Source organism: Arvicola amphibius, chromosome X (assembly GCF_903992535.2).
Source record: "Arvicola amphibius chromosome X, mArvAmp1.2, whole genome shotgun sequence".
In the NCBI taxonomy this organism is placed as follows: Eukaryota; Metazoa; Chordata; class Mammalia; order Rodentia; family Cricetidae; genus Arvicola; species Arvicola amphibius.
The window spans coordinates 135,999,220-136,023,263 of record NC_052065.1 but is presented as its reverse complement, the minus strand read 5'-3'; the positions used below and the strand labels follow the sequence as shown (position 1 = coordinate 136,023,263).

The window sequence follows — 24,044 nt, the reverse complement described above, 5'->3', positions numbered from 1 at the left end:
CCAGCACACTGCACTTTTAAGAAGCCTTGAATTCTTTATGAGCCTTGGGTCCTTTAAGAGGCCTGAGCCCAGAGGCGGGGACATGTGAGCGCAAGGGAGCGGTGACGTCTCCTGACTCCGCCCCCTCGCCCGACCGCCGCCATGTTTAGTTGTTACTTCTTCACACAAGATGGCGGCTCCCAGGGAGGAGGCATGAGCGCCCTGCCGTTACCGCTGCTTCTGCCGTACAGTTGTCACTTCGGGGCCTAACTCCAGCTCTTTCGAGCGGCTCCTGTGCGAAGGAGTCATAAGAAGGGAAGCGAGGATTGGACGCTACCTTGTGTTTGGTTTGCTGTGGAAGACCTGTCTAGGAAGAAGAGAATAGGGGGAAGGGGAAGCTAGTCTCAAGATGGCGGCTCCCAGGGCGGCAGGCATAGCCTGAACAGCAGAGGCGGACTCAAGGGAGAGGTGTGAAACCTCAGAAGCCGTACGGCGACGCGGAGCCCCCGAGACTTCGAGCCGCTTCTTTCAGCTTCTGACGCTCCTTTTTTAGGAACGTTGGGGTTGTTCTGAGATTGGCAGCTCTACTAAGTGCTGGGCGGGGAAGCAAGACGGTCTCAAGATGGCGGCTTCCACAATTGTGGTCTGACTACTGGCGGGGTTGAGACAACCGCGGCATTTGTGGCTCTTTTCCACCCGCCCCGGAAGCCAGTCAGTGCTGGGGACTGGGGGGTGTGGGAACCGGGCCGGGGCTCCGCCATTTCCGGCGGGGGAGGGCTACGACTGAGGAAGGGAGGAGAGAGAGGCGTCTCAAGATGGCGGCTCCCAGAGCCTCCTGCCCGAGCTTCTAAGTGGGAGCGCCCGGGCAAATAGTTAGAGCGGCGGTGCTCAGTGGCCTCCCGATTTTCGGGAGTAGATGCTCTACAGTTTCGAGAAGCTTTAAAGGAGGCGAGCCGAGTGAGAAGGGGGGAAGAGCCAAAGGGAAGGAGGATAGTTAAGATGGCGGCCTCCATGGAGTCGTCTACCGCCGTGTAAGAAGCCGCTTCTCCGTGAGAGCTGCCTTAGAGGAAAGGGGGTGTGTGAAGAATTAAGGGTCTCCCTCCCGCTCAGTGACTTCTTCCCATTGCATCCTTAACCGGAACTATGGCTTCGGCTGTGTCCCCTGCCAACTTGCCGGCGGTGCTTCTGCAGCCCCGCTGGAAGCGAGTGGTGGGTTGGTCGGGTCCAGTGCCCCGACCCCGCCACGGCCACCGTGCCGTGGCTATCAAGGAGCTCATAGTGGTGTTTGGCGGCGGCAATGAAGGGATAGTGGACGAACTGCACGTGTACAACACTGGTGAGTGTAAGCCCGCTGGGTTCCCAAAGCCCTCCACCGCTCACTCTTCCTCACTCTTCACAGTCTTTTCCCGTCCTTCCATCTCGCTCTCACACTGCCCTACTGTGCTTCCCTCCTCTCTTTACTCTGCTTGCCATCTCCGCTTCTCCCTGCTTATTCAACCCCCGTTCTACACCCCCGGACTCTCCTGTGTTTAAAGGTTGCGTTTGGTACTTAGAGAAACCCTCTAGTCTGACTGGTGAGGGGGAGGGGATATCGCCGCTGATGGTGACTTCAGACGTACACCGTTACCCGGCTGGCTGGAGCTGGCGCGGCAGCGGATGTGTTCTTTTGGCGCAGGCGGAATCCTCCCCCTCCTGCGCTCGTTCTCATCTCCAGCGTCCATGCTCGTTCGTGAGAAAAGACGATTTCTGTTATCACAGATTCGTTCTGTACACCCAGAAAAAGAGGGGAGCACTCTTAAGGAGCAGACTTTTAACAGCCTAATGCGACCCTAGTGTCAAGTGCCTATGGCACGATGGCTATGCTGCCCCCACACACAGTTGGCGGTGTTTACTTGTACAAGTTGGGGTGTTTTTTTTAATTGTTTTTTTTCTTAATGTGATGCCTTAACAGCTGAGATTCCCCCACCCTCCCCGCCATAGCAGACCAGAGAGCTGTGAGATTGAAGGGGTTAACCAGTCCCTTCTAGTGCCTTCCTCCCCAAACCCTTGCTAATTGGGAGGAGCCTCTCTGTCTACAGGTATGGCTGATCTGTAGGCTGCTCTCTGCCCCCTCCCTTATGGGAGCCACATGTTGTTCCTTGCTTGGTTCCCTTGCTCTGCCTCTAGGGTAGAAACCTCTCATCCTTCCCCTGTGATATCACTTTCTGCACATCTAGTACAGGGGATTGTCCTGAGTTGCCGGTTGACTGCCCAAAGGCCTCCAGGACCTTTGCCTTGCCCTAAGGGAGAGTACTGGGGCTTGCTAAGACTGAAAATACGTGCGGTTGTGTCCAGGTGAGAGCCTGGAATACTAGTGTAGCCAGACAATGTCGGCCCCCTTGCCTGTGGTAGACTGGAAACTTCCCTCTATTGCAGGAGGTGTAGCCTGCAGTGCTTCCTCGCTTGTCATCTCCTTAGCCTTCATCCTTTCTGGGCCCCTGCTGTCCCAGGCACCTTCTCTTGATATGAAGGCAGGACCAAGTGTGCAGGGAGGCCATCCTATTCACACACACATACACACACACACACACACACACACGTCTCCTTGGTCTAATGAGGTGGGAAGTAGACAGGATATTATGGTCTGGGGTAGTTCATGGAGTGAGGGTTGGAGCCAGAACCTTCTGGCAGCTCCCTAGCACTTCCCCCTTCAGAGTTGATGGGTGGGTTGGTTGTTATGACCCTCCAAGCTCCTTGTCTCTCCGCACCTGTTGCCTCTGGGGAGCAGGACTTTTCTCGGGGCCCCTCAGAAAGGGGGGTAGGGGTGGTGATGCTTGTGCCAGGCCAGACAGCTGTGGCAAGAATTAGCCCAGAAAGGTAAGGCCAAGGGCAGGGGTGCAACTTGTGGAGTGGTAGAGATGTTTATAGAGATGCCTTCCATGGGAACTGCAGCACCTTCTCCCTTCCCTGGACCGCCTTTCTTCTACTAAAGCCTGGGGCAAACTTTCTGGCAGGGAAATACAATTTTAGAAAGTAGGGCAGGGGCCTAATTACAGTCAGCTCCAAAGTCCATTGCAGGCCTCTGTCTTGGTTTTCTGGGATCTTTACATACTCATTAGTTTATTGAAACCAATTGACTACTTTAGTATTAATTTATTACTATTTCGCAAAGAGGTTGTGTGTTCGGAGGTAACCAGCCTTCTAAAAGTCGGCTCACAGCAAAAGCCTGGAATCCTCCAATAGTAACAGTTTTCAAATTGTCCTGATCATTTTTGGGTGACTTGAGAAAGCAACTAGCCAACCCTGCTACTCTATTCTTCACCTTAAAAGGTGTACCCCTTGTTTTGATGAGCTTGGGGTGTGTCTTGTATTTGACAGGCTTCAAGTTCTAACAGTCTGCCCTGGCCACCCATCCTTCCCAACAGCTGCCTCTTCTGCTTAGCGCGGTTGTTTCCAAAGAGGCCTGAGTTCATAATCTGTTCGTCCCTTTGCTTTTGTGGAATTGGTCTTTACCCCTTTATAGAGTGGGCTGGTCTAGAAACATTCCACTTTGAGAAGAGAAAAATGATCCGTGGTGTGCACTTGGAGTGTCTTGGTCAACTCTTCCATTTGTAGGGGATGGAGTATAATTCACCCAGGGATTACCCAGTGGAATAACTGGATTTGTGTGTGCTAGAGAGTGCATGCATACATGGCTTTGCCCCTTTAGTGGCAATCACCACGGGCTAAGAGACCCTATACTGTCTTTTGGTAGATCTTATGGTTGCAGTTGTCCATGGAGGAATTTTATTTCCATGAGGCAATTCAGATTACTCAAGAGGCCTTAAGATCAAGGATCCAGAGTCTGGGGTGGACTGTGTTGTGTTGTAGCTGGGTGTGTGTGGTTATTCCCTCTCCCAGTCTGGGTTTTTGTTTGTTTGTTTTTTGCCTCAGTGGATATTGGATGTCATCAACTCTTTCACCCCAGGGCTGGGTGTGGAACAGAGCCTTAAGCAAGTGCTGTGCCACTAAACCACATCTACAGTCCTACCATAGACTCTTGAGGTTTGGAGGGGGGGGATCTAAAGGGACTTCGTACACATAAGAAAATTGGAGCCCAAGAGGGGAAATGACAAGTCCAGGGGCACTGCACTAGCTAGTGGTAGAAGTAAACCTTTATGGGGACAGCTGTACTACTTGTTTCTTTGTGTGTATGTATGTGTGTTTTGTTTTTCAGGACAGGGTTTCTCTGTGTAACTAACTGCTCTAGTTGTACTAGAACTTGATCTTTAGACCAGATTGTCTTTGTACTCACAGAGATCCAGCTGCCTCTGCCTCCTGAGTGCTGGAATTGAAGGCATGTGTCACCACTTGAAACAATCATTTTAGAAACATCCTTTTTCCATTGTCCCTGTACCTAAATTTTACTAAGTCAGATGGGAATCATTTCTGTTCCCCCATCTATTTCAGGTCCTCCTTACTTTTTATTTAGCTGGCTCACTTCCTGATTGGCCTGTTAGTTTTGTTGATTAGGAAATAGCCTGTTTACTTTTCAAAGCTCTGGCTTAAATGTTTTTTACCCAGAGAAAACTTTAGTTATGTCCTTCATCACTCTTCCTCTGCTCCCAAGGGTTGGGCATGGTCCCAAGCTCTTCCTGGGTTTCTTCCCATCACTAGAGGGATGCACAGCTTACCTGCTGGATGGGAAATAGGAGACTGGGGCTCCTCTGCCTTCCAGCATGGTGCCTGCCATAGAAGTGATTGTTTTGGTGTAACCAGGTACACTGAAAGGAAGATATTTCCTTGAACACCAATGTGTTCTCTGCTGTATGGGTATCAGTCTAGGTGGTGATAGGGAGGCAAAAGTTATAAATGGAGTAGGGCTGAAGAAAGGGAAGGTAAAAAGTATCTTAGTCAGGAGTATGCAAACAGGTAGCCTCCTTTCCTCAAATTCCCCTCTTTTGTGAGGGTTAGGCTTGAGGGCCAGGGGCATGCCAGGGCATATCAAGAATGAGGGACCCAGGGATTAAGTTACATGATACCCCACTGGGTGTTTGAGGGTGAAAGGAGAGCAGCTGTTGTATTTGTAAGATGGAGAGAAAAATTCACATGCTTGCACACTAAAACTGGGATTCACTGAAGAGATGAGAGGTGGTGTTAATCTTCATTCCAGGAACTTTACTCCCTGACAAACTACTGATGGAGGTTAGGAATGGCTTCTGCCTTGCCAGAAGAAATATTCTAGAACCAGATTAGTACTTCTTAGGTCTCATAGGAGAAACTGGTGATCTCGGAGGCCAGGGACATCTTAGCTAACATCTGCCTGACCAGCTGGGTCAGTGAATCAGCATGATGGGAAAGCTGTAGGCCAATCCCATTTGCCATTTAGCTTTCACCCAATCCTTGCCTCATGACTCACTACTTGTATGCCTTTAATTTTTATTTTTTTGGTTTTTCTGGTTTTTCGAGACAGGGTTTCTCTGTGGCTTTGGAGCCTGTCCTGGAACTAGCTCTTGTAGACCAGGCTGGTCTCGAACTCACAGAGATCCGCCTGCCTCTGCCTCCCGAGTGCTGGGATTAAAGGCGTGCGCCACCACCGCCCGGCCCTTGTATGCCTTTAATACAAGGGTTCTTAGCTAAGTGAGGGGCTACCCATACATGAGGCAGACATTGAATCAAGTTCATATCCCTGTTGGGTTTTACACCGACTTCAATTGAGTTTCCTTTCCTGGGCTCTGGAGTCTTTTGTTTGTGTTTTTGTTTTGAGACAAGGTCTTTTATAGCCCAGGCTAACCCTGAACTGATCCTCCTGTTTACATCTTCGAAGTACTGGGATTACAGGTATGCTCTGGACTCTTATTGACTGAGAGCTGGATTGGAGCTTCCTCAGAGGTTCCTGTTGGCTTTACCTTTGTAACTTGTATGAAAAACTCCTTCCACAGATTAAGACCATCTCTCCAAACTTGTATAAGGTTGATTTGCCTCAGTACTGAAAACCCCTACATTTCTTGGTTCATGTTTGCACTGGGAATGAGAAAAGAGGTCAAGAGCCAGCACTTGGGTGTGTGGGCACATGAATGCATGTGCACAAGCGGTTCATTGCTCCTGCAGGAAAATGCCTGAGAGGATGGGGACTAGGCAGCCTATTTCAGTGACTCAGCTAAACCTTTGAGGAGTCCAATAGCTGTGCTGTGTGCACCTAGGGAGATTCTCCTCCCTAAGACAAGGTGCAGTTGTTGCTTATAGAGCCTTGGAGTTGTGAACATGGGAATTTATAAATGGGGGGAGCAAGGGAGCTTTTCCCAAATGCATCTGAATGGGGGCACAAAACAAGCATTTCTCCTCTTTTTCTCAGTACGTTGGTCTCCAAATCAAATATCCATTTCTCAACTTCCAGAAGTATACCCACCTCCCTGTGTGGACAGTATGGCCAAGAAGCAGATAAAAAGCCTAGACTAGTCCACAAATGTCTCCTGTGTCACCTCCTCCAAAACATAACCTGACCTCCTATTAGCTCCCAGGAGAGGGTCTGGTGTCTTGACTTTGAAACTCTTCCCCACTGTAGCTTCAACCTCCCTACCCTGGAGTCAGGACTTGAAATCCTTCCTACAGCCCTCTCAGATCTTACCTGACTGACTTGTACATGTGGCAGGTCTGCCTCTGGGCCCCCGTCTGGGAGACTTTGAAGAGAAAGTGGCTTATCCTTTCAGTATATGACATGGCAGAAGAACATGCTTGTCTGTAACAATTCTAGAGTCCTTGCCGCTACAGATGTGAAGGACACGGGAGCCTAGGTGAAAGAGCAAACTGCCAGACAAGCTAGGGAAGGGCTTTGTTCCAGTGAAGGTTTGGCCACCATCTTGTATCATCCTAAGGGAATCAGGAGGTGCCTAAGTTGTGATTTGTCCTTTCTTGGCGACTTCACCCCCAGCTAGAAGTGTGAGGGGCTCCTGAAAGTTTCTGTCACAAAAGCTCTGCTGCAGTTGCCACCTCAGGCCTGAGAATATTCTGGACTTGGGTGGGCGTGATGGGGGGCTACTGCCATAAAGCCTATGGACTAGGAGACAAGCCAGTAGAGAAGTCAAAAGCAGAGTTTGTATGTTATGTATATAAGTGCTCTACTTGAATGTATGCCTGCATGACAGAAGAGGGCATCAGATCCCATTATAGGTGGTTATTGGGAATTGAACTCGGTACCTCTGGAAGAACAGCCAGTGGTTTTTTTTTTTTAAGATTTGTTTATTTATTATGTATACAGCATTACAGCATTCTGCATGCCTATATGCCAGAAGAGGGTACCAGATCTCAAAGGTACCTGGGAGGCACCATGTGGTCACTGGGAATCGAACTCATGACCTCTGGAAGAATAGCTAGTGCTCTTAACCTCTGAGCCATCTCTCCAGCTCCCGAAGGCTCTAGCTGTCTTAACTGGTACAGGGAGAGAATCATGGGCTCTGAAGAGGAGGAACATAAGCCCTAGAGGGCATTTGGGGTATAGAAGTTTGTGATGATCATGTGAACAGCAGGGGAAGGAAGTCAGAGACTACTAGATTCCCAGAGGATGGTGAATATTTTGCTTGGTGTCTTACTGCCTTCTGAGATGACCTTGATGAGGAGCATGCAGTTGTGCAGTATTTTTGAAAAGCTAGGGCTCTACAAATGGCTTGACTAGAGTGACTAAAGATTTGGGGTAATAGTGCTCTTTAAGGGACAGTATGCTGGATTAGCCTCTCCTTTTGGCTACATTTGAAAACAAGGAGTTGGAGAATACAAGATTTAAGGAATAAGAAGGGGGCACGGGGACTCAGGTTCTAGAAGCTTTTGGATATTTTGACTTCTGTTTCCTTTTTTTCTTCAGCAACCAACCAGTGGTTCATCCCAGCTGTGAGAGGGGATATCCCTCCAGGATGTGCAGCCTATGGCTTTGTGTGTGATGGTACTCGCCTACTGGTGTTTGGTGGAATGGTGGAGTATGGAAAATACAGCAACGACCTCTATGAACTCCAGGTAATGACATAGAGCCCCTTTGGACCTGGGTTCCTGCACTGCCTCAGCCCTCACAGGACTCTCCATAGTGTTCCTTATAATGGTGTGAGGGTTACAACAGGAGAGGCAGTGGAAGGGATCAGTTAAGAGTCTACCAAGACTGTTCTCACCTTGAACAGTGTCAGAGGAGAGAAGAGGACCAATTCCTTAGGACTTGCGAGTTCCATCAATATGCTTCCTCATTCCTGACCATATTCTTATGCCACAAATTGCTCTAGGCCCCCTACCAGTGGCCTTCTCATCTCGGGGCTCATTCTGTTAAGTCTTGATTTTGCAGGCTAGTCGCTGGGAATGGAAGAGACTGAAAGCAAAGACGCCCAAAAATGGGCCTCCTCCATGTCCTCGGCTTGGACACAGCTTCTCCCTTGTGGGCAACAAATGCTACCTATTTGGGGGTCTAGCCAATGATAGTGAGGACCCCAAGAACAACATTCCGAGGTGAGATTTTTGTCCTTTTTCTGAGAACATCACTAGGGTGTCTACTTACCCCAGGTACAGAGCCATGTTTCTCTCCTTTGCTGGGCTGTCAATGGGAGAATATATTCACTGCCCTTCCAAGAAGTTCCCAGCTTTGAAATCTGAATCCCTGGGTGGTCTTGTAGGAGAAAGCTGGGCAAGAAGTAGAAGCCTGCTTTATCTTGACCTGGTCCCTATACCTCAGATGGAAATTAGATCTGGGTGCTTCCTTTGCAGCTAGCTTCTGCTGCTTACACATTTCCTGATGGGTATTTTTTAAGGTCTGTGGCAAAAGGCCTTACTGTCTGGAGGTAGTTCCAAGCTTGACATCCCCTTGCTCTAGAGAGGCTCAGGTATAATATCTGGCATTGTATGCATCCTGAAGGGACCTGCCACTGAATCTGAACTGAGGCTGCCATCATAGTTTCACACATATACCCGTTCCTTGCTCCAACTGGACTTGCCTATTAAACGCCTGGCAGTCAGTCCTCTCTTCAAGGGCAAGGGTTCTATGGTCTTTGCTCTTTTTTTTTTTTCCTTTGGTTTTTCAAAACAATTTCTCTGTGTAACAGTTTTGGGTAACCTGGTACTCACTTTGTAGACCAATCTGGCCTCAAACTCAGCAGAAATCCTCCTGCCTCTACTTCCCAAGTGCTGGGATTAAAGGCGTTCACCACCATGCTTGTTCCTGGCCTTTCCTCTTTTATGTTCTAACAAATCTACTGCTCACTGAGCTACCCGGTAAAGCCTGTGGTGCCTGTGCTCAAGGTGTGCTCAAGGTTTGCTATAAATGATCTTCCTCAGGTACCTGAATGACTTATATATACTCGAACTACGACCAGGCTCTGGAGTGGTAGCTTGGGACATCCCCATCACTTATGGAGTCCTGCCTCCACCTCGGGAGTCACATACTGCTGTGGTCTACACTGAAAAAGATAACAAGAAATCAAAGCTGGTGATCTATGGAGGGATGAGTGGCTGCAGGCTAGGGGACCTTTGGACTCTGGATATCGGTAAGAAGCTGCTACTGCTTCAGTAGCTTCGGAACAAAGCCAGTTTTCTGGGTAGCTGGCTTTGAGTAACTGATGAGGTGAGGCTCATGGGGAGCTAGTGTCCTCCTTCTCCCTTAACCTTGTCATTGGATAGGAAACAGTAAGCCTCAGTTGATATGGAGAATAGGGAGAGAGTACAATCTTTTTAGAATAGAATTGTCTCAATTTGGGTAGAGTCCCTACTAACTCCTCAGTGAACAGTCTATATGTGTGGATTGGTGTATTCTGATATGAGTAGCACAGTAAAATTGGTTACCCATAGACCAATTATATCTTTAGTTTGCTTATAAAGTGGGTACTGGCTTAGGTGGGGGTAGATCTTGGTTATATTGCTCTTTGGGTCAGAACATTTGAACATAAGCAAAACTTGAGTAGCAATGTTTCCTGAAGTGTAGATTGTCTAGTGCTAAGGTGGCATGGGGGTTAATGTGTTCTACAGGGAGTAGAAGTGTAAAGGAAAAGCAGGGATGACACCCTATGTCATCCCTGAGAACAGTACTGCTTTATAGCAGGTGCCCAGTACATTTGGGAAGAAACCTTGCCTAGATCATACAACCAGCTTTGGAAATGCTGAAACCTAGCAATAAATTGGAGGGTCCCTGAGGGATTTTTGGTGACAGGAATGTAGTTCTTACGTTGGTTTAGTGCCCCTTTGGTCCGAGTCCTGGAATTAAATAGTATTTGATCCAACATAGGTAATCTCCTCTCCTTCTCTGCAGAGACACTGACATGGAATAAACCCAGCCTTAGTGGGGTGGCACCCCTTCCTCGAAGCCTTCACTCTGCAACCACCATAGGAAACAAGTGAGTGTTTGCTGTTCTCTTCCCTGACCTGAGCTGCCCCTGATTTCTGAAGGGTTCTCAAGTCAGTTTTGTCAACTGTCCCTCAATCCAAGGAGACTTCTTTTTGTCAGGGCTGTCATTTCAGCTGTCCCATACCTACCTTAATATAACATAGAGAAGGCAAATTTAGAATGGAAAGGACTTCATATAACTCAACCTGAGACCCTTCCTTGTCCAGTAAAACTGTTGTAGCTCCTCACACAAACAGCATTCATTCTTTGTGAAAGCCGAGGTCTGGAGTTCATGGAGATTCAGGTACACCTTAGATGAGCCAAACAATGTTCTCTTACCATACAAATGACAGTTCTTTGTAGTATTAGTTGAACCATCTGGTAGAAAGTGCCTTCTTATTAAACAGCTTCATGACTCTTCAGGGACTCTTGGGGCCTTCTATAGAACTGAGCACATTCAGAACTTTCTGGTTAGAAGAGGTACTCCCTAGCTTGGTACTTCCTCTTCAGTCCTCTCTTGCTTTTCCTTCACCCTCCCAGAATGTATGTGTTTGGTGGCTGGGTGCCTCTTGTCATGGACGATGTCAAAGTGGCCACACACGAGAAGGAGTGGAAGTGTACCAACACGCTGGCTTGTCTCAACCTGGGTATGGCTTCCTCAGGCTTAGAGTGGCCAGGGATGGGGTGGGGTGGGGGTGGTCCTGGGAGATTTTATGGTGTACAGGAGCAAACCTGGGCTCATGGATCTTTCTAGAATTCACCAGAAGTATCCAATGAGTAGAGAACTCAGGCAGCGCTCCTTTTAGTTTGAATAGGTTCTTTATATGTGCCCAACATCCACAAGTGCAAAAGCACATACAGTGAAGAGGAGATGGTTCTTGTACCCCTTTGCAGGAATTCTTCTATACAGGCAATAGCTCTAGGACCTTAGCCTGCCATATGCAGGGCCAAATGGCCCTTTTCCCTTTCTATATCTTGGAGATCGTTTCATACCTCTACACAATGAGTATCACATTCTTTACTATGGCGTATGGCTTTAATCCTAGCACTTAAGAGGCAGAGGCAAGTGGATCTCTTAAGTTCAAGACCAGTCAGGTCTTCATAGTGAAACCCCCATCTCACAAACAAAAAAAAATTTGAGTTGCTCTTATTTTGACTGATGATGCATACATTTTAGTAAGATTTTTATTTGTTTTTTTTTCATATATTGTATTTCTCTTTCCATATCTCTTAGGATTGTATTTTATATGCAAGGAGTTAGACCTTTGGTCGTATCTTCCAAATATTTGCCCAATTTATAGCTTAGCTTCCTTCCTTCCTTCCTTCCTTCCTTCCTTCCTTCCTTCCTTCCTTCCTTCCTTCCTTCCTTTCTTTTTTCTTCCCCCTAAAGATAGGGTTTCTCTATGTAGCCCTGGCTGTTCTGAGATCACTCTATACACCAGACTGGTCTTGAGCCCACAGAGATCCACCTGCCTCTGCCTCCCAAGTTAATTTTCCACCATAATTTTTATGGTGTTTTTGCCTTGTTTTTGCTTACTTTTAATTTGATACTCCAATAACTTTTCTATCCCCAAGAATGAAAGAATAGAGAACAACTTGGGAGTTAGCAGAGCAGGTGTTTTTTTTTTGTTTGTTTTGTTGTTTTTGTTTTTGCTTGTGTAACCTCCAGCACTTTTACACCTAGATACCATGGCCTGGGAAACTATCCTGATGGATACACTGGAAGACAACATTCCTCGAGCTCGAGCTGGTCACTGTGCTGTTGCCATCAATACTCGCTTGTACATTTGGAGTGGCCGTGATGGCTACCGCAAGGCCTGGAACAACCAGGTCTGTTGCAAGGACCTGTGGTATTTGGAGACAGGTAAGTGCTGGGCCACTGCCATTCTCACTGCAGAAGCCTTTCCAATCCCTGTCTTAACAGTTGTGTTGTTGTATTACAGAAAAGCCACCACCCCCAGCCCGAGTACAACTAGTACGAGCCAACACCAACTCACTGGAGGTTAGCTGGGGTGCAGTAGCAACAGCCGACAGTTACCTTCTGCAGCTCCAGAAATACGACATTCCTGCCACGGCTGCTACGGCCACCTCCCCCACTCCCAATCCAGTCCCATCTGTGCCTGCCAACCCTCCCAAGAGCCCTGCACCAGCTGCAGCTGCACCTGCTGTACAGCCACTGACCCAAGTAGGCATCACACTTGTGCCCCAGGCTGCCACTGCACCCCCAAGCACTACCACCATCCAGGTCTTGCCAACAGTACCAGGCAGCTCCATTTCTGTGCCCACTGCAGCCAGGACTCAAGGTAAGCCACAAATGCTAAAGGCATTTGGATTAGGGCATAGTCACTAGAGACATTCATTGCTTGAGTAGTGGCTGCTGCTTAGTTCATTGGTGGATTTTAGCTTGAGGCTTGTTGAGGATTAGGGGATAAGAGTGCTCTGTCTTGCTGGCAGGGACTGTGTTGAGGACTGTGTATGAGCCACACATAAAGAATAGGCAGGTCAAGGAGTAGCTCAAGTCTACCTTAAACTTGGCAGAGTGTCAGGATAATGTGTGGAAGAGGACCTCCTGATGATCAACCTTCTTTTCTTATCAGGTGTCCCTACTGTTCTCAAAGTGACTGGTCCTCAGGCTACAACAGGAACCCCACTGGTTACCATGAGACCTGCCAGCCAGACTGGAAAAGCCCCTGTCACTGTGACCTCCCTGCCTGCTAGTGTGCGAATGGTTGTGCCCACACAGAGTGCCCAGGGGACGGTGAGGATCTATTACTGAGTGGGGTTTTGTGGTAACCCAGCAGCATAAACAGTTCTCATGTGATCTTTTAAGAAATATATATATCTCCTCTGGAACTGGGGATGTAACTTAGTTGATAAGACTGTTTGCCTAGCATACATGAAGCCCACCAACTCCCACATTGTACATCAGATGCCTTTGTTGTTTGTGAGGTGCTACTGCATTGGAAATGCATCAAGGGGGCCTAATGTTCCGTGTATTCCTTGGAGCATTTTCAGTGTGAACTTCCTGATTTGGAAAGGCCAAGGAGAAAATCTGGTTAGCTGGGTTTGAGCCAGGCCTATAAGAATGAGCTGTATCTAACTCAAGGGTTGTGTTTGTTTTGTTTTGGGTTTTGACAAAGTAATTCTGTAGCCCAAGCTATCTTCTACTTTGGAGAGGTTGTCATGCCTCAGCCTCCTGAGTGTTAAAGAGTTTTAAGTGTGGGCCAGGCAGTGGTGGCACACACCTTTAATCCCAGCACTCGGGAGGCAGAGGCAGGTGGATCTCCGTGAGTTCGAGGCCAGCCTGGTCTACAGAGATAGTTCCTTCCAGGAGAGCCTCCAAAGCTACAGCGAAACTCTGTCTCAAACAACCCAAAAAAAAAAAAAGAGTTTAAAGTGTGAACCATCACACCCAGCAGGGGCATTGATGGTATTGATGGGTGTTGTGTGTGAAACCCATTACTGCCTGTGTACTAAGCATGCATTCTTTTGCTGAGATGCATCTCCAGTTCTGGCTTTGATCTTTTCCTTCTTTATCTCTGCAGTACTGGGAACAGAACCCTGGTACAGAAGTATTTCAGATACTGACTATACTCTCAGCTTTTATTTTTGATTCAGGGTCTCACTAAGCTGTGATCTTTCTGCTTCAGCCTCCTTAGTCGCTAGGACTAAGTGTATGCCCCAGGGCTAGCTTGACTATGCTATTTGATTTAAAAAAAAAAAAATCTCTGAAGCCGGGCATTAGTGGCGCACGCCTTTAATCCCAGCATGCGGAGGCAGAGGCAGGCAGATCTCTTGAGTTCGAGGCCAGCCTGGTCTACAAGAGCTAGTTCCAGGACAGGCTCTAGAAACTACAGGGAAACCCTGTCTCGAAAAACAAAAACAAAAAAATCTCTTGAGCTGGGTGGTGGTGGCGCACCCCTTTAATCCCATCCCTTGGGAGGCAGAGACAAGCGGATTAAGTTCGAGGTCAGCCTGGTCCACAGAGCAATTACCAGGACAGGCTCCAAAGCTACAGAGAAACTCTATCTCAAAACATAAATAAAATAAAAAATCTTCTCTGGAGTTGTAGGGTATAGCTCAATTGGTGGAGTGCTTGCCTAGCATGCATTAAGATCTAGATTCAGTTCCTAACACTGCATAAGCCAAGTATGTAGTGTTACATATCAGTAATCCCAACATTTGCTAGGTCAGAAATTGAAGGTCATCTTCATGAGTTTGAGACCAGCCTAAGCTACATAAGACCCTTTCTGGAAAAAGAAAGAAAAATTAGGCACTTAGCAAGCACCTACCTGCTTGTTACTTGCACTAGGAGAGAGGATCCAGCATTAGGAAAAACTAAGGGATGCTGCTGAGCCCCCTGTCAAGTTCTGAAAGGGCCATGGAGTTGGGAGGCAGGTGGCAGATAGAACCCTTGCAGCTCACATGCTTTGTGCCTACCACAGGTGATTGGCAGCAACCCACAGATGAGTGGGATGGCTGCATTGGCTGCTGCTGCCGCTGCCACACAGAAAATCCCTCCTTCCTCAGCACCCACAGTGCTGAGTGTCCCAGCAGGCACCACCATTGTCAAGACAGTGGCTGTGACACCTGGCACAACCACTCTTCCAGCCACTGTGAAGGTGGCCTCCTCCCCTGTCATGGTGAGCATTTATCTTCTGGGCCTGGTTCTGAGCCTGTAACCTTGGGGCTTGGTGACATCTGGTCACTATGATCAAACAAGCAGTGGCAATTTGTTCCAGGCTTTGGACCAACCCTTCAGGCCATTGATTTATAATTGGTACTAGCATGGGCTATGGAACATGCAGTTACTTTAATCGTGTGCAGCCTTAGGTTAGACCTGTGGGGAGTTCAGACTACTTTTTTGTCGCTCAGCCAATCAAGCTATGTGGACAGGTCATCAGAGCTATAGCCATTATATTACCACTATTCTTTTTTTCCCCTTTTTCTTTCTTTTTTTTCCATTTTTTTGTTTGTTTTTGTTTTGTTTTATCACTATTCTCATCACTCATCTCTGCTTCTCCAGGTGAGCAATCCAGCCACTCGTATGCTAAAGACTGCAGCTGCCCAAGTGGGGACATCTGTGTCCTCTGCTGCCAACACATCTACCCGCCCTATCATCACAGTACACAAATCAGGCACTGTGACGGTGGCCCAGCAAGCCCAGGTGGTGACCACAGTGGTAGGCGGAGTCACCAAGACCATCACCCTAGTGAAGAGCCCCATCTCTGTCCCAGGAGGCAGTGCTCTGGTGAGTGACAGGCACCATCTGGCTGCGTGTGACAGCTGCCAGGCAATGGTGAATGCCACTGGTGACTCGCTGTCTTGGGCTAACTCCAGTATAGTCCTAGACCAAGCCATGCCCTTGTTTGGTTCCAGATCACTGCCTGCTCCATTCTTTCCTTTTTAGATTTCCAATCTTGGAAAAGTGATGTCAGTGGTCCAGACCAAACCAGTTCAGACTTCAGCAGTCACAGGTCAAGCCTCTACAGGCCCTGTGACTCAGATCATCCAGGTGAGCTCTCACTATCCCCCCCAGAAGTCATCTCTAAACACTAGGACTACAGGGATGAATGAGCACTGGGAGATAAGGACAGAAGGTTCCATGAGCACAAGTGGCTCAAAGACCTGCTGATATCATAGCACCCACAGTATTCAGAATATTCTCTGAGTTAGAGTACCTTTCTGGCAGTAGCTCCTGTTCATTCACAGCTTTTCCCTTTCAGACCAAAGGGCCTCTGCCAGCGGGGACTATCCTGAAGCTGGTGACATCAGCAGATGGCAAGCCCACAACCATCATTACCACCACGCAGGCTAGTGGGGCAGGGACCAAGCCTACCATCCTGGGCATCAGTAGTGTCTCTCCCAGCACCACCAAACCTGGCACGACTACTATCATCAAGACCATTCCCATGTCAGCCATTATCACCCAGGCAGGCGCCACAGGTAAACATACACCTTTCACTGGCCCTTGCTGCTGAGTGTAAATCAGGAAGAAGATGGGAAGCTTCCACAGAGCTTATTTTCTCTGGATTATCCCCCAATGCAGGTGTTACCAGCAGTCCTGGCATTAAGTCCCCTATCACAATTATTACCACCAAGGTAATGACTTCTGGAACAGGAGCACCTGCAAAAATCATAACTGCTGTCCCCAAGATTGCTACTGGCCATGGACAGCAAGGAGTGACCCAGGTGAGGCACACGTGACCCCTTTATATAACAGCCCTGAGAGGGGCAGCATAGTCCAGCCAGCCTGAAAGTGACATTGGTGGTACTTTGCTCCGGTGTTCCAGGTGGTGCTAAAGGGGGCCCCTGGACAGCCAGGCACCATCCTCCGCACTGTGCCCATGGGCGGCGTTCGCCTGGTCAACCCTGTCACTGTCTCCGCTGTCAAGCCAGCTGTCACCACATTGGTTGTGAAGGGCACCACAGGTGTGTAGCCCACAGGCCAGGTCCTTGGCAGTAACTGGGCTCTCCCCCAAGTCTTCCTATGTATATAACCTCTAGTCTGGCTGGGGGAGGATGACAGGTGCTCTCTCCAGAGCCTTCTGTCCTTGGTGGCTACATGTCAGAGCTCCCATACCCCATCCTTCTCTAGAGACATGCTACTAGATAGAAAGTAGCAATAAGCCTCATTCTACCTCTGCCTTTTCCTCCTGTTAGGTGTCACAACTCTAGGCACAGTGACAGGCACTGTCTCTACCAGTCTTGCAGGAGCTGGGGCCCATAGCACCAGTGCCTCCCTGGCCACACCTATTACCACCTTGGGCACCATTGCCACTCTTTCAAGCCAGGTCATCAACCCTACTGCCATCACAGTATCAGCTGCACAGACCACTTTGACAGCTGCTGGTGGGCTTACCACACCCACAATCACAATGCAGGTAAGTAAGTTCCAAGGATGTACCACCATATAACTCCATCCCCACATGAAAGTAGGGGGCATTTTGGCCATTTTCCCCTTTCCAGATGCTGTTCTGCAGCTCTGTGCAGCTGTGACAGTTTTTCCACACATGGTGTGATCTCTGTCTCAGTCTTTCCCAATGACATATTTTATTTGAGCTAGGTCTAGTTTGCAGACAATAGGATCTTGTGATGTATTATATATGCATATACTATTTGTCATTTTGACATGTTTTTTTCTCTTAAACTGGATAAGAAGTGGTAAGGGATCTGTTGTTGGACTTTGTACCAGCAAACTGGTCAACCCCCTTTCCTGCCCCAGCTCTGCCTCATAGCCCTTCCATCTTGGTCTCTCAGTAAGTCATCGTTCTGAGATCATGGGGCAAGTGAGTCTTAGATTTGCCTGAGCTAGTTAGTAGAGTTGGTGGTCCCAGCCAGCATTGACAAGCATAGGATAGGAGAGGCAAATGAGAAATCACATTGTTCAGGTACTAACACCTATGTTCTACTATGTCCCCCAGCCTGTCTCCCAGCCTACCCAGGTGACTCTGATCACAGCACCCAGTGGGGTTGAGGCCCAGCCTGTACATGACCTTCCTGTGTCCATTTTGGCCTCACCTACTACCGAGCAACCCACAGCAACAGTCACCATCGCTGACTCGGGCCAGGGTGATGTACAGCCTGGCACTGTAACACTGGTGTGCTCCAACCCACCCTGTGAAACCCATGAAACAGGCACCACCAACACAGCCACTACCACTGTTGTGGCTAACCTTGGGGGACATCCCCAGCCCACCCAGGTACAATTTGTTTGTGACAGACAGGAGGCAGCTGCTTCTCTTGTGACCTCAGCTGTGGGACAACAGAATGGTAATGTGGTCCGTGTCTGTTCAAACCCCCCCTGTGAGACCCATGAGACAGGTACCACCAACACTGCCACAACCGCCACCTCCAACATGGCTGGGCAGCATGGCTGCTCAAACCCCCCCTGCGAGACTCATGAGACAGGCACCACCAGCACTGCCACTACAGCAATGTCCAGCATGGGTACTGGGCAGCAGCGAGACACTCGTCGTGCCTCTAGCACCCCTACTGTAGTGCGGATCACTGTGGCTCCTGGGGCGTTGGAGAGAGCCCAGGGTACTGTGAAGCCTCAGTGCCAAACACAGCAGACCAACATGACCAGCACCACCATGACTGTGCAGGCCACCGGAGCTCCATGCCCAGCTGGCCCACTGCTCAGGCCAAGTGTGGCACTGGAGGCTGGGAGCCACAGCTCTGCCTTTGTGCAGCTAGCCCTTCCAAATGTTAGAATTGGGCTGAGTGGCCCCAGCAGCAAGGACATGCCCACAGGGCACCAACTAGAGACATATCAGACTTATACAACCAATACCCCAACCACAGCCCTCTCTATCATGGGTACTGGGGAGCTTGGTGCAGCTCAGGTGGCACCCACATCTATATATGAGAGCCTCCAGGCAAGCTCTCCCAGCAGCACCATGACTATGACAGCCCTAGAGGCATTGCTGTGCCCTTCAGCTACCATGACCCAAGTCTGCTCCAACCCACCGTGTGAAACCCATGAGACGGGCACCACCAACACTGCCACTACCTGCAATGCGGGCAGTGCCCAGCGGGTATGCTCCAACCCACCTTGTGAGACTCATGAGACGGGAACCACACACACAGCCACCACTGCCACATCAAATGGAGGTGCAGGCCAGCCTGAAGGTGGACAACAGCCTGCCGGTGGCCATCCCTGTGAAACACACCAGACGACTTCCACTGGCACCACTATGTCAGTCAGTGTGGGTGCCCTGCTTCCTGATGCCACTTCCTCTCGTGGAACCCTGGAATCTGGCTTAGAGGTGGTAGCAGTGCCTACCGTCACCTCTCCAGCTGGTGCCACATTGCTGGCTTCTTTCCCAACACAGAGGGTATGCTCCAACCCTCCTTGCGAGACCCATGAGACAGGCACCACACACACAGCCACCACTGTCACCTCTAACATGAGCTCAAACCAAGGTGAGTGAAAGTATTGCTATAGTATGGTACTGATATTCTGGCTGTATTAGCTATAGTGGAGGGGGTAGGTTCTAGGAAACGTGTGGTGGTAAAAGTAAGTAGAGGTCAACTGGTGTTGCCCTCCTTCCCCCATTGAAACCCACAGATCCTCCACCAGCTGCCAGTGATCAGGGAGAGGTGGTGAACACCCAAGGTGACAGCGCAAACATCACCAGTGCCAGTGGCATCACAACAACTGTGTCCTCAACACTGCCGCGAGCAGTGACCACTGTGACACAGTCTACACCAGTCCCAGGTCCTTCTGTGCCGGTAAGCTTCCCAGGGCATCCCTTCTCTGGCCTTTTGCCCACTATGCCTTTTATTTGTGCTATTCCAGAATGGACACCAGGTGTCGCCCTTGTATCAGACACGGTATTGCTCCTTGGTTCTTCCAGACCATATAAGGGCAGTCTTGGTGCCTGGGTACTTTATCTCTACTGCTGGTTTCCATCTTGGGCTGTTTTCCATCATTTGTCTTTACAGTGAAGCCTCTCTTAGCATATGTTGAAACGATACCCTTCATGTTGCTCCTTGACTCACCTTTCCCATCTCCATTTAGCATGTAGCCTGTTGTGGATGATACAGGAAAAAACAAAGGCCATCTTGTTTTTCATTCCCACTGCCTAGTACTAGCCTCCATCTCCTCCCCTCTTCCTCTGACGGGGGCTTCTCTCCCTTTCTAGAACATCTCATCACTGACTGAGACTACCCCAGGGGCTCTGACTTCCGAAGTCCCCATTCCAGCCACGATAACAGTGACCATAGCCAACACAGAAACTTCTGACATGCCCTTCTCTGCTGTTGACATCCTGCAGCCCCCAGAGGAACTCCAGGTCTCACCAGGGCCTCGCCAGCAGCTGCCACCACGGCAACTCCTGCAGTCTGCCTCCACCCCCCTGATGGGGGAGTCCGCCGAGGTCCTGTCAGCCTCCCAGACCCCTGAGCTCCAGGCCGCCGTGGATCTGAGCAGCACTGGGGACCCATCTTCAGGCCAGGAGTCTGCCAGCTCTGCTGTCGTGGCCACTGTGGTGGTCCAGCCACCCCCACCCACACAGTCTGAAGTAGACCAGTTATCACTTCCCCAAGAGCTGATGGCTGAGGCCCAGGCGGGCACCACCACCCTTATGGTAACAGGGCTCACCCCAGAGGAACTGGCTGTGACTGCTGCTGCAGAAGCAGCTGCCCAAGCTGCAGCCACTGAAGAAGCTCAAGCCTTGGCTATCCAGGCCGTGCTCCAGGCTGCACAGCAGGCTGTCATGGGTAAGTATCAGCTGAGAGCTTTCAGAGGTAGTTCCCTTGGGATGAGTGATCACCTAACAGGGAGGGCTAAGGTGCCATGTGGGGACAGCTTGAGATGAGAAGACCTGCTTCTTTTGAGAGTACATAGTGTACTTCGAGGAAGGCCTATGTAGGACAGGAAGTCCTAGAAAGGAGACCCAGGGCCCAGAGGTGAGGGCGTAGTAGGATGTAACCAGGTTGAAAGCTGTGGAAAACAAAATCTCAGGAGCACTATCAACTGTCCATTGGGCCAGGCACACTTTTTGCCAGGTATTCTTTTTGAATAGTAGGTTTTTTTGGTCCTGGAGCAGGCACTGGGGAACCCATGGATACATCTGAAGCAGCAGCAGCAGTGACACAAGCAGAGCTGAGCCATCTTTCAGCTGAGGCACAAGAGGGTCAGGCCACCACCATACCCATTGTGCTGACACAGCAGGAGCTTGCAGCCCTGGTGCAGCAGCAGCAGCAGCTCCAGGAGGCTCAAGCCCAGCAGCAGCAACACCTCCCTACTGAGGCTCTGGCTCCAGCTGACAGTCTCAATGATCCATCCATCGAGAGCAACTGCCTCAGTGAGCTAGCTAGTGCTGTCCCTAGCACTGTGGCCTTGCTGCCCTCAACAGCCGCTGACAGTAAGCTGGGCTGCTTTTTGGCAGGGGTAAATTGTTGATAGAGTTGAACTGGTGGGAGGTGGACATTGTGGCCAGGGTGGCATGGGGGTTCCAAGAGTTCTGACTCAACACAGAACCTTCTCCCTGCTGATACTTTGTTTCTTCCCAGGCCTTGCTCCATCCAACACATTTGTGGCTCCACAGCCTGTTGTTGTAGCCAGCCCAGCAAAGATGCAGGCTGCCGCTACCCTAACTGAAGTGGCCAATGGCATCGAGTCCCTGGGTGTGGTGAGTTCAGTGCAATGGGCCCCAGGGATAAGAGCAGCACTGCCTTTGGGCCCCATGTACTTGATGTCACTCATTTCTGTTCTCTAGAAACCGGACTTGCCACCCCCACCCAGCAAAGCCCCTGTGAAAAAGGAGAACCAGTGGTTTGATGTGGGGGTCATTAAGGGTACCAGTGTAATGGTAACACACTATTTCCTGCCACCAGATGATGCTGTTCAGTCAGATGTAAGTATACCCAGTAGTTGGCACTCTTGGGTGGTAGGTGGATCCTGCATTGCCTGTGAGGCAACTATCAATAGAAATAAACTTAGCTTTACAACTTTGCAAGAGTGCTTACAGGAGAATTCCACCTTCATACCACTTGAACAATTAAGAAATGGTAAGGCAGCCAGGTGGAGACCTTATCCCCAGAGAGTAAGAAAGCAAAATACTCTTTCTTCGCAGCACCAAGTTAACCTCACCATATCCCTAGGCCTTGCTATAAAGGGGCAACCATCCCTGAACAGAAGTCTTGGTCCAATGGTCCCCTGTGATGTTGGCCATTCTAAACAAGTACTCCAACCCTGAACTGCCCCCTAGTTTCTCTAGCATTCTTTCTGACTTAAGGCATTGTGCCATTTTCTTCTCTCCTGGTTTTCCACGTCTTGCTCTAGGATGACTCGGGCACAGTCCCAGACTATAACCAGCTGAAGAAGCAGGAGCTGCAGCCAGGCACTGCCTATAAATTTCGTGTTGCCGGAATCAATGCTTGTGGCCGGGGGCCCTTTAGTGAGATCTCAGCCTTTAAGACATGTCTGCCTGGTTTCCCAGGGGCTCCTTGTGCCATTAAAATCAGCAAGGTGAGTCTTTCTAGGGCTGCCTTTCTGTTCCTTACTGGTCTGCTGTCTCTGCCCTAAGGAGGTACAAATAAACAGAGCCGGGGGTGGCTGGACCAGGAGTGTACCAGATAAGGGCAAGGTAGCCACAGGTTATGTGCTAGGCTCTTCTGATAAATCTTTTTGCCTAATCCTGAAAATCCTAAGGAGGTCTGAGTCTTGATACTCTGATTCTCAAATGCAGAAACTGAGTTATGGATTAGGGAATGGGTCGGGGGGTGTTAAAGAGGCTCTTTAAAACCCTTTGAAATTTGATGTGGAATATCTGGGTTGTTTTGGTTAATTTTGTATTACATTTTTGTGGGTGGGGGTGTGTGTATGTGGGCATAGATGTGCCATGGTGCTCATGTGAGGGTCAGAGAAGGTCCTGTGGGTCACGGAGATCGAACTCAGTCATCAAGCTTGGCAGCAGGCGCCTTTACCATACCACTGAGCCATCTCACCGGCCCCTGGAATGTCTGTTGTGTTGGGGGAGGTTGTTTATGGAGGTTACTAACAGTTCTAGAAACTTCTAGCCCTCTTGCTCTGGGCATAGACAGGGTGGGCTGAAGCCACAGTGGCTGAAGAAGACAAGGCTTGATTTTATGTCCTGGGTTCTAGAGCCCAGATGGTGCTCACCTCACCTGGGAACCACCGTCTGTGACCTCCGGCAAGATCATCGAGTACTCTGTGTACCTGGCCATCCAGAGCTCACAGGCTGGTGGTGAGCCCAAGAGCTCCACCCCAGCCCAGCTAGCCTTCATGCGAGTGTACTGTGGGCCTAGCCCTTCCTGCCTCGTGCAGTCCTCCAGCCTCTCCAATGCCCACATTGACTACACCACCAAGCCTGCCATCATCTTCCGCATTGCTGCCCGCAATGAAAAGGGCTACGGCCCCGCTACACAAGTGAGGTGGTTGCAAGGTAAGTATTTATAAACCCCTTGGCAATTTCTAGGGGAGGCACAGGAGACCAGAGATAACTAGCTAGACTAAGGAGGCTTCACATTGGGATATAAGGGTGTATAGGTACTATAGAGGAGCCTCTCATGCTGTGGGAGTACACAGAAGATACCCTGGGGTGTTGAAAGGTGAGAGGGCTAGAAGAAAGCAAAAGCTGTTAGGCCCGAAAACAGCATGTCCCAAGGCCCTTAAAATGGGTAGCCTAGGCTGAGGTCAGCTTCTAGGAGGCATCTGTCTCAAGAGGGGCATTGAGGTCAGGAGCTGAGCCAAAAGGATCCTGTTGTACAAAGATCAGGGACCATGACAAGTAGGGTACACCCAAGTATTCCCTGCCTTTTGGTGGGCTGCTCACCATCTATCCCATTCCTTTCAGAAACCAGTAAAGACAGCTCGGGCACCAAGCCGGCCAGCAAGCGACCCATGTCGTCTCCAGAAATGTAAGTAGCCAGTCCCTTTCTAGAATCTTCTGTTGGGGGTACTTAGAGTGGAAATAGGCTTCAGCTGCTTGGGACTGTATTCACATAGGGTCCTGAATCAGTGTTTTTGCAATGTTCTTGGGACTCTCTATAACTGTTCTTCCTCTCTTTTTTACATAAGGAAATCTGCTCCAAAGAAGTCTAAGGCTGATGGTCAGTGAGGAAGCTGGCCTGCATCTGAATCCTCCAGACCCCTCTGCTTCAGGAACGCCCTATAGGGCCCACCCTCCCACCCTGCCCACCCAGCCTTTGCACTTCACCCTCACCAACCACTACCATTCAGTCTCCCCACTTCCCTCTGTTTTTACAATAAAGAAAGCACATTTTA

The 24,044-nt window shown here is 49.6% G+C and overlaps 1 protein-coding gene across 5 annotated transcripts; it reads left to right on the top strand.

Annotated features, from left to right (window-relative positions):
• Window positions 1–24,044, top strand: Hcfc1 (host cell factor C1). Of its 5 annotated transcripts, none has more exons than XM_038316482.1 (26): window positions 1–1,315; window positions 7,796–7,944; window positions 8,261–8,421; window positions 9,244–9,452; window positions 10,211–10,295; window positions 10,826–10,932; window positions 11,970–12,149; window positions 12,229–12,588; window positions 12,883–13,043; window positions 14,731–14,928; window positions 15,312–15,536; window positions 15,696–15,800; window positions 16,012–16,231; window positions 16,335–16,477; window positions 16,579–16,717; window positions 16,949–17,169; window positions 17,710–19,213; window positions 19,359–19,522; window positions 19,936–20,512; window positions 20,818–21,159; window positions 21,308–21,426; window positions 21,514–21,651; window positions 22,080–22,265; window positions 22,902–23,202; window positions 23,614–23,677; window positions 23,838–24,044. In XM_038316482.1, exons 1-26 carry the CDS (start codon window positions 1,123–1,125, stop codon window positions 23,875–23,877), a joined length of 6,291 nt encoding a protein of 2,096 aa, XP_038172410.1. In that variant the 5' UTR covers window positions 1–1,122; the 3' UTR covers window positions 23,878–24,044. The 5 variants fall into 5 exon arrangements, with proteins under 5 accessions (XP_038172410.1, XP_038172411.1, XP_038172413.1 ...); XM_038316483.1 differs by having other exon boundaries at window positions 2–1,315; window positions 20,839–21,159; XM_038316485.1 differs by having other exon boundaries at window positions 3–1,315; window positions 20,068–20,512.